The following is a 13,539-nucleotide window of genomic DNA, read 5'->3' as shown; positions in this document are numbered from 1 at the left end:
TTGAGCCTTGCACCAGCAGAGTGTTAGCCCCTTTAAAATTGTTAGCCCCTAAAACGGAGGTTCCAGAACAAATCACTCTCACTGTGTGGGATTGACACAGTGGATTGGACTGAGGACCCAGACATTGACCTTGATTTGGATTGAGAAATTGATAACATTTTGGCATCAAGTCCTGGGGGTAAACTTTATTTAGAGGACCGCAAAGGTGGAGAATTGGCTGCAACCACTACTACCGGTAATGGTCCTTTAATATCGGACTCTACATTACCTCTACAGGGTTCTGATCAGGTGTTAATAGTCCAAACAACATGCTCCAGTACTTTAGATATAGATCAGAAACCACTTTCCCTTCCGACACCAGATTTAACCATGCATCATCATCATCATCCTGCTGAGATGGAGCCACTAGAGAAAACCTTGCCTTCCAAGGCATGTTCTGGAGCTGTGACTGAGCCAAATCTAAACAGAGTCCTTTGGAACTGAACAAAATTCACCAGCAGTGTTTGTGAGCCTTGCACAAGCACGTGTCCCGTAACATCAGGCGAGCCCTAAGTTCTGCACTTTGAACAAAGTTCCACTTGACCACCGACGCGTGGACAAGTGCATGCGGCCAGGGACGCTACATCTCAATCACGGCACACTGGCTGAATGTAGTTGAGGTTGGGATCAGGTCGCAAACTGTGGTGGCCTGCCTTGTCTCCCCGCTCAATATTCCTGGCAGGAGTTCTGAAACACCACCCTCCTCCTCTGCCGTTAAATCGACCCCAGCTACGAGCTGGAAACGCTGCAACACTGGCATGGGGAGACGTCAGTAGGCCATGCTGAAGCTCATCAGCTTGGGGGACAGACGGCACACTGCCTCCGAGGTGAGGGATGCCATCCTGGATGATATGGCAATGTGTTTTTCCCCGCTACACCTGGGGCCAGGCATTCTTGTCGTGTGTGATAATGGACCGAACCTGGTAGCGGCACTGGTGCTTGCCAGCCTCCAACATGGTCCATGCCTGGCCCATGTTTTCAACTTATTGGTGCAACGGTTTTTAAAAACGTACCTCAATTTACACGAGCTACTGTAGCTGTTGCTAGCCTCAATACACTCCAGCAATGCCTACATCTGCCTGAAGCACCGGCTGTTGTGCGAGGTCACCACATGCTGAAACCCTAGATACCATATGTTGAGCAGGGTGTGGGAGCAGTAGAGACCATTGATGGAGTTCCATCTCCAAAACTCAAGGGTTCATCAAAGACAGCTCCCTCAGTTTCTGCACCATGTGTGCCCATGGGTAGCAGACTTATGTGAAATCCTATCCCATCCTTTCCACTGGACACTTTACAAACTTACTAGAACCTCTATAAAAGTGGCTAAAAATTCCTGATTCACAATTCCTGATATAACAGCTGCGTTAAGCTGGGTGCAATGCAGACCAGGCCCGAGCACCAGGAACAGATGTTACAATGGCTAGCGGATAATGCTTCCAGCTGCGTTTCCATCAGCCAGTCAGCCACTACCTGCAGTCGTTTTCATACCCAAGAGTCTGCCCCTCCTTCCTCCCAACATGCCAAATCTTCTCAACAGAGTCATCCCACCCTTGCCCCCTCCCAGGATCTATTTTCGGGTCCTTTTACTGTCTCTCCCTCTGTTGAACCACTTCCCAAATCGCAGGAGCTACCAGACGACTTTGTGTGTCCAGATGCCCAAATGCTGGAGCATCCGCCATTTCCTACCAAATTTGTGGTTGTGGACCCACAAACGGCGTTTCTGGGCCTCAGTGATAATGACGAAACAGTTGCCATCAGGGCAAACTGTGGTTATGTGCAGTTTGCAGTAAGGAGAGAGTGAGCAATTGAAAGAGGAGTTGGTGGGCGACGAGGCCACCGACCCAACATGGACAGGGGTGATGTCTAGCAGGGAAAGCCGCGTAGATGTGGAGGCAAGGTAAGCAGGAAAAAGGTGGCTAGAGGCAGAGGCATGGACAGGGGTGATGTCTAGGGGCGAAAGCAGTGTAGATGTGGAGGCAAGCTAAGCAGGAAAAAGGTGGCTAGAGGCAGAGGCATGGACAGGGGTGATGTCTAGGGGGGAAAGCAGTGTAGATGCAAGCGCAGCAGCAAAAAAGGTGGCTAGAGGCAGAGGCATGTCAAGAGGCAGCAAGGCCAAAGATTTTCCGTGTACTAGCCACTCACGCAAAACTCGCCCATTTTGGCAGACTTATGCGAGATCTCTCCATGTCTTTGAGGAGTCCACCAAGAGGTTCAGCTGTGACGACGCACTCGTGAGTGTAACAATCCCACTCCTGTGTGTGATGCAAGAATCCCTCCTCGCCATCAGGGATAACGCATTGTACGCTGAGGAGTTGGGCATAGGAGCAAAACCAACCCAGCAGGATAGTCAGTGCATACTCCTGTCCACTTCACAGCGTATCTTGATGGAGGAAGAGGAGGCTGATGAAGTGGCAGATGATCTCATTGTCACACAGCAGGCTAGCGGCACCCCCTGGCCAAACTACAGCCACTGAGGGGCCTAGTGTCACCAGGAGAGACACTAGACGCATGTTGCGGGACTACCTGGCCGACCCCAGCTCTGTCCTCCCAATCTCTGTGCCCTACACTTATTGGGTCTCCAAGTTGGATTTGTGGCTGGAACTTGCGCTATACGCCTTGGAGGTCCTTTCCTGCCCTGACGTCAGCGTGCTATCGGAAAGTGTCTTCAGCGCAGCCGGTGGCATCATCACAGATAAGCACAGCCGGCTGTCAGCTGACACGCTGACTTTCATCAAAATGAACAGCCAATGTATAAACTGAGTAGGGACGGGGAAAGCAGTGTAGATGTGGAGGCAAGCACAGCAGCAAAAAAGGTGGCTAGAGGCAGAGGCACAGGACAGCTGCTTCACAGAAGCCAGGCCTGAAGCAGCAAGGCCCAAGATGTTCCCTCTTCTAGCCACCTGAGAGAAACTCCCCCATCGAGGCCACGTTCCTCGATGGTGTGGAGATTTTTTAATGTATACACGGAAGACAAATTTAGTGCGGTTTGCAAACTTTGCAAGTCTAAACTGAGTAGGGGCTCTGAAAAGTGCAACCTTACCACCTCTGGCATGCACTTGTCACTTGGAAGGCAAGCCCTGGGCTCAGTGGGAGAGAGCCAACGCAGGACAAATGTCACCCGGTGTTGCCGACACTGCCTCTTCCACTGTTTACAGTGCTGGTGCTGCAGTCCAGACCACCAGCCTGGACACCTACACATCTGTCTCTGACACTTTGGGGAGTTCACCCCCATCCGTCCTTTTTACCTGTACCATCATGCTCCTCTTCCCAGCCACTTCCCATCTCCCAGGCGTTTCATTGCAGGCAGAAGTACAGCGCAAGCCACCCACATGCCCAAGCCTTCAACGGCCTCATCTAAAAACTGCTGGCCCTGGAGATGCTTCTGGATACTCAGGCCTTTCGTCACCAGATGGCAGCTGTGGCACCTTGCTATGCTGGGCCTAGCCATTACTACTTCTCTTGGTGTGCTGTCCCCGCCTTGCGCCTGCATGTGTCCCATAACATCAGTCGGGCCCAGAGTTCCGCGCTTTGCTGCAAGGTCCACTTGACCACCGATGCATCGTCAAGCGCCTGCGGTCAGGGATGCTGCTTCTCTTTAATGAAAGGCCGGGTGAAGGTAGTGGAGTCTGGGCCCAGGGTGCAAACTGGGGTGGCCTATCTCCTCTCCCAGCCCAAAATTCAAGGCAGGGGTTCTCTGAAAGCCTATTCCTGTGCTGCAACCTCGACCCCAGCTATGAGCTGGAAACGCTGTAACACTGGCATGGGGAGATGTCAGCAGGCCGTGCTGAAGCTCATCAGCATGGGGGACAGATAGCACACTGCCTCCAAAGTGAGGGATGCCATGCTGGATGATATGGCAATATGGTTTTCCCCACTGCACCTGGGCCCAGGCATGTTTGCGTATGTGATAATGGCCGGAACCTGGTAGTAGATCTGGAGCTTGCCAGACTCAAACACGGTCCACACATGACCCACGTTTTCAACTTGTTGGTGCAAAGGTTCTTTGAAACCTACACCACTGCGTCTGATATACTGGTCAAAGTGCGGCCATTTTCATAAGTGAAAAGTAGCCTCTGCTAGGCTGAAAACATTCAGAGCACACTCCTGTCATCTTCGCACCGTTGGCTGGTGGAGGAAGACGAGGGGGATGAAGTGGCATTTTATGTCACTGTCCCACACGAGGCTTGAGAGTGAAGTTCAGTGCATCTCATTACTTCAGCACGGTTGGTGTGAAGGAAAATCGAGGAAATGGAGAGTGACCCTTACAGTTGGGGGCAGCGGTCATGCCAAGTAACACACTGGCACACATGGCTGACTTCATGTTGGGTTGCTTTTCAAGAGACAAAGGCATAGTTCACATCATGGAGACCAAATAATACTGGATTGAACAAAAAATTGGATTAAGCTTATATAGTGTGACTGAATTGCCGTGTATACCACTTAATTTGGGGGTACAGCATTAAAAACAGGTTTGACCATACATGGCCTTACTGAAAGGCTGTGTCTCCCACTTAGCTTTAGGGGGAGGGGGGTACAGCATTAAAAACAGGTTTGACCATACACGGACTGAATGAACAGTTGTCTTCCACTTAGCTTTGGGAGGTACAGTGGAGGAAAGCTGGATGTTCCGTATATGGACTGAATGAATTGCTGTGTATACGACTTAGCTTTGGGGGGGTACAGCAATAAAAACAGGTTTGACCATACATAGTCTGACTGAATTTCTGTGTCTCCCAGGTAGGTTTTGGGGGTACACACCGTGGATATCTGGATTGAGCGTACATAGCCGGACCTAATTGCTCTGTATCTCCATTTTGGTGGAACACTGCCTGCAAAGTTGGGTTGAGCGTATTTATCTGGACTGAATTGCTCTGTATCCCTGTTATGGGGAGACACCGCCTGCAAAGCTGGGTTGAGCGTATTTATCTGGACTGAATTGCTCTGCATCCCTGTTATGGGGGGACACCGCCTGCAAAGCTGGGTTGAGCGTATTTATCTGGACTGAATTGCTCTGTATGCCTGTTATGGGGGGGACACCGCCTGCAAAGCTGGGTTGAGCGTATTTATCTGGACTGAATTGCTCTGCATCCCTGTTATGGGGGGACACCGCCTGCAAAGCTGGGTTGAGCGTATTTATCTGGACTGAATTGCTCTGTATCCCTGTTATGGGGGGACACCGCCTGCAAAGCTGGGTTGGGCGTATATCGCTGGACTGAATTGCTCTGTGTCCCACTTTGGCTTTTGGGGGGACACACCGTGCAAAGCTGGATTGAGCGTCTATCGACTCATCTCCCTGCAGTATATAGCTCTGAAAAGAGCTGCTGTTCTTCCGTTTTTCCCTGCCTAGCTGACGCTAATCCCTATCTAGCCTTCAGCAGCACCTCTGTCCCTATGTCTCAAAGCCGGAAAATGAATCGAAGATGGCAGCCGATGTTCTTACAAATCAGAGGTCACATGTTTTCGGCAGCCAATGGGTTTTTTCTATTTTTTTTTCAATGCCTCTGTTGTCGTAGTTCCTGTTCCACCTCCCCTGCACAGTTATTGGTGCAAAAAAAGCGCCAGGGAAGGTGGGAGGGGATACAAATTTTTACTGCGTATGCCGCGTGGTACTCGATTGCAAATACCTTGAATGGCCTGATATTCGATCGAATATCTATTCGATCAAACGGCGTTCGCTCATCTCTAGTAATATACTATGTGTGAATAAATAATAATAATAGAGATTTGTTATATTTCTGTGATCTTAGGGTTGAGTGTCTGTTTTGGCCTACAACTTTTTGCTTTTTGTCCATGGTCTATTAAATAAAACTAAACTGTCTGAAGAGTTACTGACCATAATGTTGTGCAAAGCAGAGTAAAGTTAATTTACAAGATAAATATGTAAATAAAAGATGGTTTTACCAGAAGAATAAGCCAATCTTGTTTGAACCTTCAAATATTAATATTCCAGTTGGGGTAAGTCCAAGTGCATAATCACAACCATCTTTACCCTGGAAATGTAAGAAAAAGAAAAAAAAAACATGATCACCCTTAAATCCAAACTGATTTTTGAACCAATGTTAGTTTTCATAATAATATAATAATACATTTTATTTATATAGCTCCAACATATTCCGCAGCACTGTACAATTTGTAGGGTTCAAATACATACAGAAAGATAAATTACAAAGAAAGTAATTTCACGCAATGGGACTGAGGGCCCTGCTTGCAAGAGCTTACAATCTATGAGGTAGAGGGGGTGACAAGAGGTAGCAGGGGTGGCATTGCTTACACAGTAGTCAGCCAATTTTGTAGTAGAGGTGACTGTCTTTACACAAACATAAAACTTTATGAGCAGTCACCAGTCGTGACCTTTAACATGTGGATGGTGCTTGAATATATAAAGTTAGCCTGAAATGGCATCATATCATGTGGGGAAATGTGGGAGCTTGAGCAGAGGAGGGTTAGATTTTGGGAATTCTAATTATGGTACGGAAGGGTTTGCATCACTATAATACATAGCACAAGTCTATTTCTACAAAGGCTTTAATAAACATTTCCTACAACTTTATTGTATAGAGTGCAGACCTGTCCTGCTCCTCCCAATAAAGATCTGACACCCTGCTTGTGGCCAAGTCCATCCGTTCTGTTCTCTTCTCCATCACTTTTAGTTTTAGGGAGCCTTCACATGGAGTTTACGCTCCGCTCCTTCAGACACATATACATGAGCGCTTCAAAATAGATTCCATTCACTTCAATGTGTGCCGGCTTATGCGCGCTACACATTGAAATAAATGGGAGGCTTTTCGGGGTTTTCCGTCTTATCTTCTGTATTTCTAACTTGCTCCCCCCTCATAGGCTTCTAGAGAAATGGATCCATATAACCTGAAGTCCATTTCAGGACGTAGTGGAGGCCAACAGGTAGAAGAGTTGCGCTCCTTCTTCTCAATAGTGAGCTGCAAAATCACCCAGGAATCTCCTCCAAATCTTGGGGAAAATTGCAAAATCCAATCCGGGTGATTTACTTTATTTGCGCAAGATGCCTTTAGGCTGGTGCTGCATCCTACTGGGATCGCCGGTCGTGTGACCACTGGCCGTACGGGAGTAAGTGGAGTTTAGGCATATAGCTCCTGTGCCCAGGTATAATGAGCTCCTCTTATAGGACTTGATCAACATGCCTTGAAGTATGGTTTAACAGGCTTTTATTATATATAGATTACGCATTTTGGGGTTTGATTGCATACAAGCAACAAGCACCCCCTTCATCAGATCTATAAAATTAACAATAAAAAACAAAAAGAGAACTAACCATATTCACAGACATATTAGAATCCCATGAATCACAGGGATGAACATGGTTAAGATAGTTGGTTGTGTAGTTTTCATGGTTGTTATTATATATAAATTTACGGCCAATGTGTTCAAGTGTCAAATAGAATTAGTGACAAACATTCATATATCAAACCTCTTAAGTGATCTTTTCTTTCAAAAGGAGAGTAGTGTCTAAACCACAGTTCATGGATATAACAAAAGCTATCAGCTGACTAAAGTCCTTATCTTATCTCTATCACCTAGAGTAGAAGCTTGGTATGTGATGAAGGTAGGACTTTAGTCCATGAACTGTGATTTAGACACTACCCTCCTTTTAAAAGAAAAGATCACCTAAGAGGTTTGATATATGAATGTTTGTTGCTGATTCTATTTGGCATGTTTTTTTGTTGCAGATCTTGCTGAGTTTTTTTTTTTTTTTTAGCAAAAGGCAGGAGTGGATTTAACAGAAGGGAAATGTCACGTGTGAAGATGCCGTGGAGAGCTATCTACTGCCTGCAACATCCTTCAGTATAACCGGCTTGGCAGTGGGTCAGTAATTTTGTGTGGTGTCATTTTTTTTTTTTTGAGGGCTGCACAGCCCTCCATGTAGAGGTAGCCTGACTGCCATTATGTACCGAGATGAGATCCCCAGACCCCTTGTGAGACCATATACTGGTGCGGTTGGCCCTGGGTTCCTCCTAATGTAGGACAATGCCATACATCATGTGGCTGAAGTGTGTCAGAAGTTCCTGAAAGATGAAGACATTGAAGCTATGGACTGAATCGCTCCATCCACCAACCTCAAGTTGCACCACAGACTGTCGAGGAGTTGACAGATGCTTTAGGCCAGGTCTGGGAGGAGATCCCTCAGGAGACCATCTGCAACCTCATCAGGAGCATGCCCAGGCATTGTACGGAGATCATAAAGGCACGTGGAGGCCACACACACTACTGAGCCTCATTTTGACATGTTTTAAGGATATTATATCAAAGTTGGATCAGCCTGTAGTGTGTTTTTCCTTTTTAATTTGAGGGGAGAGAGACTCCAAATCCAGGGCTCCACTGGTTAATAAATTTGATTCCCATTGATGATTTTTGTGTGATTATGTTTTCATCACATTCAACTTTGCACAGAATAAGGTATTCAATGAGAATATTTCATTCACTCAGATCTAGGATGTGTTATTTGAGTGTTCCCTTTATTTTTTTTGAGCAGTGAAGTTCACACTGAGGTGGGTATTTACTGTAACTGATAAAGACCAGGTCCTTATGGAGTATAGTATTTAGTCACAACTCTATTGTAATCGATAGTGTCAGTTGACATTTTATTGATTAGTCAATTTGAATTTAGCGCTAAGGAAGATGTTTTGGCGCTCCATTCAAATTGGACGAATCAGCGGCTATTAGTTGTACAGAACCCCTTAGGATTCATCCTTGTGTTGAGACAGCCACTGCGAGTGGTGCATTCTGCTAGCCGGAGGTGCTGAGGTGAATGAAGCTGTGTGATCACGTCCTATGTATGGAAAAAGGCAGCGCTGTGATGCACCTCAGCTCCAGCACTGGAATGCAGGCCAGGAGTTTCACTTTCAGTTTGTTGATGTCTAGAGATGAGCGAACACTATTTGAAATGGCCGTTTCGAATAGCACGGACCCATAGGAATGAATGGAAGCAGCTGCGCCCTACCCACACAAGCTGGCTGAGCTTAAACTGCAAAATCTCATTTTAATGGGTAACAGGTAAGATACATTTCATTTTTATAGCACATTTGTCCTATAACCATCTTTCTGAGTTGCCTGGGGCACTGTGATTTTTTTCAGCTTAATGGTGGCCAACTCATTAAGCCCATTTAAGCGTGTGCTATAAATTTAAAGTGCAGTATGTAAATGGTTTAAATGTGTTTTCTGAGACTCCAACACCCAGACCCTGTACCATTCAGATGTTCCAGCTGCCTGAATTCCAGATACTAAAGCAGTAGGCAGAACCAGAAGTAGCACTGTTCTTATTCAAATAATAGCAGCAGAGCTGCTGGAACCCAGTACCAACGATGTGCTGTGGATTGAGCGTTCTTGTTTCTGCTGTTTCTGGAGCTTTGCTTTTATTACTTGAATCGGAGCAAACCTACTTCCAGTTACTTGCATTGCTATAGCTTTCGGTGCTCAGAAGCAGCTGGATCAGCTGATCAGTGGGGGTCTATGTGTAGAGCCCACACAAATCAGATATCGTAACTGGTCATCAGTAGGAGAAATGCCTAAAACGCCCAAAAAAGGCCAAGTCCTCATGCTGTGGGCCACAGCAAAAAAGTGTTGTGGGTAAGACTGTGGCAGAAACTCCACTGCCATTTTTCCTGTAGCACTTTTCACACAGAGAGTTTTCCTCTGCTGATTTTCTATTTCAATTATAGCTATATGGAAACACAGCATTTCCGTTGTGGGTATTTTTCTGAAATGTGCGGAAGGGATTCTCTAGAATCCTATCCATTTTGCAGGGACTGTATGTTTACGCCACATGGGGCTTCAGTCTAAAACTTCTGCAAACTAGAATGAGCAGGTTGGGTTCTTAAAAATTCTCTGACTACTTTTGTCCTCTCTATTGTGGTCTACTTTGCACTCAGTGAGAGCAATGTATGGAACAGAAGAAGAAAGGACGCAACTTATTGTACACCTGGTAAACAAAGAATAAACTCTGATATTAACAAATGTATCTAAATGAGTTGTTGTATGTAATGGGTCTGTTTTGCCTGTAACTGGATTCTCTAGATACAGTACAAAAAGTGCAAAAAAAAAAAAGTAAATAAAAGTGTGAATGTTCATAGACCATAAGATTTTGTGAGCAGGGCCCTCACTCCACTTGTCTTATACGTTAATTATTTGGCTACATTGTACATTGATACCATTTAATTTGCACACTGGGGACAGATTCCTCAACTGAGGGTTTGCAGGTGTTTAAATGTCTTTTGTGCCAAGAATATAGAAATAAATGACATTTTTCACCACTCTTACCACTTTCTGAAAAGGGGGTATAGCATGATGCAGGAGCAGGCATAAATTATGCCTAAAATTTAAGCAAGTTACATTCCAGGATCATGGCTCATGAGGGCATGTCAGAGCCTTCAAGGGCTCTGAATTCAGGTTTGACCTTTTTAATTACCCAGAGTAATCTTATTTAAATATTTATATAAACTGTATATATCACACCATCTATGACCCCTTGCACACTACAGTGTGCAGGTAGCTGGCAGTGATTGAACAGCATTGGCCCCATTCATTCAATGAATAGGAGCCACAGAAGCATGGCCGCAAAACTGTGATACATGGTCCTGTGTGACAGCCGACAGAAAGGAATGAGTCAGCGTGTTATCCAGGAAAACTTGGATAACACATTGAGCTAGCACATGGTTGTGTACAAGGGGCCTAAAGGAGTGTTGATGTTCAGCATAATGTCCCCTACAATCCACTGTAACTACTTTGATATCAATTTTCCAATGACAGACTCACTCTGAACAATAAAGTAAATTGCCGCAAGTATTAAATCTGTGGTAACCAAAAATTCCTACGCCTAATTGAATATCTCTGTATACTTAAATTTGCAAAAAAAAAATCATGTAATACATAAGACACTAACATCAAGTGTATTTATTCTATGAAATAAAATAAAGAGAAAAACACCAAACAAAACTAATATAACACATACCTTTACCACATGCATATCCACACCATACATGTCAAGCCACTTGACTTTGTTTAAGTAGCATAGTTCTGCCTGTGCTGGTGTTTTCCCCCTAAAGAAAATAAAATCATAATTGCAGGTATATTTCGGTAAGTATTAATAAAAAGTTCAATCAAGTCAGTTGTCTGTATTTTTGGTCTATAACAGAAAAGAACATAAGGGCTCTTTCACATTATAGTATTCTGGTCAGCATTTTGCAATAGTATTTGTAAGCCACTATGAGAAGTTGGTTCAAAACACATAAGATGCTATTTTATTTGTCTGTGCATGATCCACTCCTTGTTTTGCCAAACCAAAACTGATGCTAAATAAGAATCAAAATACTGCTGTGTAAAGCTACTTTCACTCTACTGTCATACAGACTGTTGTTTCAATCCATCAGAGGGTAAGAACTGGTAAAACTCAGAATTGTTGGTACACAAGCAATAATTTCTGTTTATCATCATTAATAAGTGATTTCAGAGATAAGAAAACAGACAGAAGTTCCCTTCCTTCGGTAGTCAATGGATGAAAACAACAGACTTTCACAGCGACAGACAGGGGGCTGTGTCCATTCTTATTGACTCTAATGTAAGCAACATGATGTAAGCTTTCTTCCATCCAGTTTGTTTAGTTTTGTAACAGAAGAAAAAAATCCACATGCAGGACTTTCTCTGTCTGAAAAGATATGGCATGAACATGAGAGAACCCATCTATTTTAAAACAAAAAAACACATGCAGAAAGAATAAAAAAAAAGGTGAGTGCTCAGTCTGCTTTTTAACATCTATGATAGATAAGAGCAATGGATATTAATAATGGCAGGTTATTAATATTCTCTAAGACAGAGTATATTGTGTATCATTATAAAGTGGCCAGGGCTTGTAACTTTCAGATTTATGTGTAGGTTCTATGCTTTCACAGTTATCGGTGCTGTTAGTTTCATCTACCAATATCATTATACTTGCACAACACTTACATCATTTTCTACGGGGTCAGGGGATGATCATACACATTAGGGAGAGTGTGTGTCTACATAGGCAGTACGGAGACTTACAAGTCATTCCTGCTCCGCTAGGGATTCTGGGTAAAAAAATATGCAAATCTATTCTCCAGGATGTAAATAGGAGAACAGTGCCTCGGTATGCTGCCCTCTAGAGGGCAGCCTCCTTAACATCATGCATGACTCAGTTAATCTAGAGGGCAGCATACAGAGGTACTGTTCTCCTAATTACATCCTGGAGAATAGATTTGCACATCATTTTGTACGGTGAAAGTGGATGGGCGTATTCCCCCGCAATGACATTGAGCTTTAAGGCTGCCCCATCTCACAGTACAGTGATATTGGTTGCCAAAATTAACCGCACTGATACCTTTGCAACAAGAGAACCAACAGACAAAAAATTAAATCTGCTGAATTTACCACACTATTGCTATGTAATACTATATGCAGTGTCTTTGAATACATAAAAGGTCCTTTTTAGGTAACATACAGGTTTTTTTTTTTTTTTTTTTTTTTTTTTTTTAATATGGTGTCCCAGCGAGCTGCTGAGATGCCGAAACAATCACAGGCACAGTGTGAGGAAGAAGTTCAGCGGCAGGCCAGCTTGAGAGCTGCTGAAACGCCGAAGCAGGCGGATCATCGACAGCAGCAATTTGCTGAATATAAGCTTATCAACACCAACAACACGCAGACGAAGTCACAGGCAGAGGCTAGTATACTATATTTACGGAGGATGATGATTCCGTAATTTGCCTACAAGTGTATACTTGGCTTTCATATATACCTTTTTGTGGCCACTGTTAAATTATCTCTTATCTTTTATATGATTTTAAAATAAATATGAAATATATTTTTTAACATCATCATTGATGTTATTGCTTTAGAATCGTAGTCTCTCCTTATTGAAATCTGACACCAAAAAACATATAAGCCTATCTATATCTATTCTTGAAAATTTGTTACAATCAGATTTCTAGGCACTGATGTACTGACAAACTTGTGATTGACTTGTGTGTATATATATATATACACACACACACACACACACACACACACACACACACACACATATACACAGTAACTACAAAAGGCAGAGTTGTAGTGGAGAAAGAAAGTATGACAGGAGAGTGATTTAATAACATGTTATGTAATCTAGCAAAGAATGATCAAGAACGATACATAATGAATAATTACATAAAGAAAAGTACATAATGAATTTCCTCTATATGTATTATACCTGCATTCTGTCCACTTCTGAAAGATATCAAGCTCCATAGTTTCAGTTTGGTTTGGAATAAATCTGAATTCAGACACCAGTTCTGCTGTGTGTTCTGGATGTTCACACTCGCCAAGTTCAGCTGCAACATGACAACCATATAAACAAATTACATCAAAATGACCTTTTTTCTAATTTTCTTCTAACTACTATCTTAATTTTAACCCTCCGAAAACATACATTGCTAATTTTCTTTGAATCATCCTCTCCTCTTTTAAAATGTACAC

General features: G+C 43.8%; 1 protein-coding gene across 1 annotated transcript in view; it reads right to left on the bottom strand.

Annotated features, from left to right (window-relative positions):
• EPB41L4B (erythrocyte membrane protein band 4.1 like 4B) overlaps positions 1-13,539 on the bottom strand; it is a 136,066-nt gene that overhangs the window by 21,774 nt on the left and 100,753 nt on the right. Inside the window, exons 7-9 of the mRNA XM_075271016.1 lie at positions 13,274-13,394; positions 11,021-11,108; positions 5,941-6,029 (exon numbers count right to left, since the gene is read on the bottom strand). Coding sequence (XP_075127117.1) covers positions 5,941-6,029; positions 11,021-11,108; positions 13,274-13,394 — 298 coding nt within the window. The remainder of the gene's footprint in view (positions 1-5,940; positions 6,030-11,020; positions 11,109-13,273; positions 13,395-13,539) is intronic.

The sequence above is a fragment of the Leptodactylus fuscus genome, chromosome 4 (genome assembly GCF_031893055.1).
Source record: "Leptodactylus fuscus isolate aLepFus1 chromosome 4, aLepFus1.hap2, whole genome shotgun sequence".
In the NCBI taxonomy this organism is placed as follows: domain Eukaryota; kingdom Metazoa; phylum Chordata; class Amphibia; order Anura; family Leptodactylidae; genus Leptodactylus; species Leptodactylus fuscus.
This window is presented reverse-complemented; position numbering and strand designations above follow the sequence as displayed.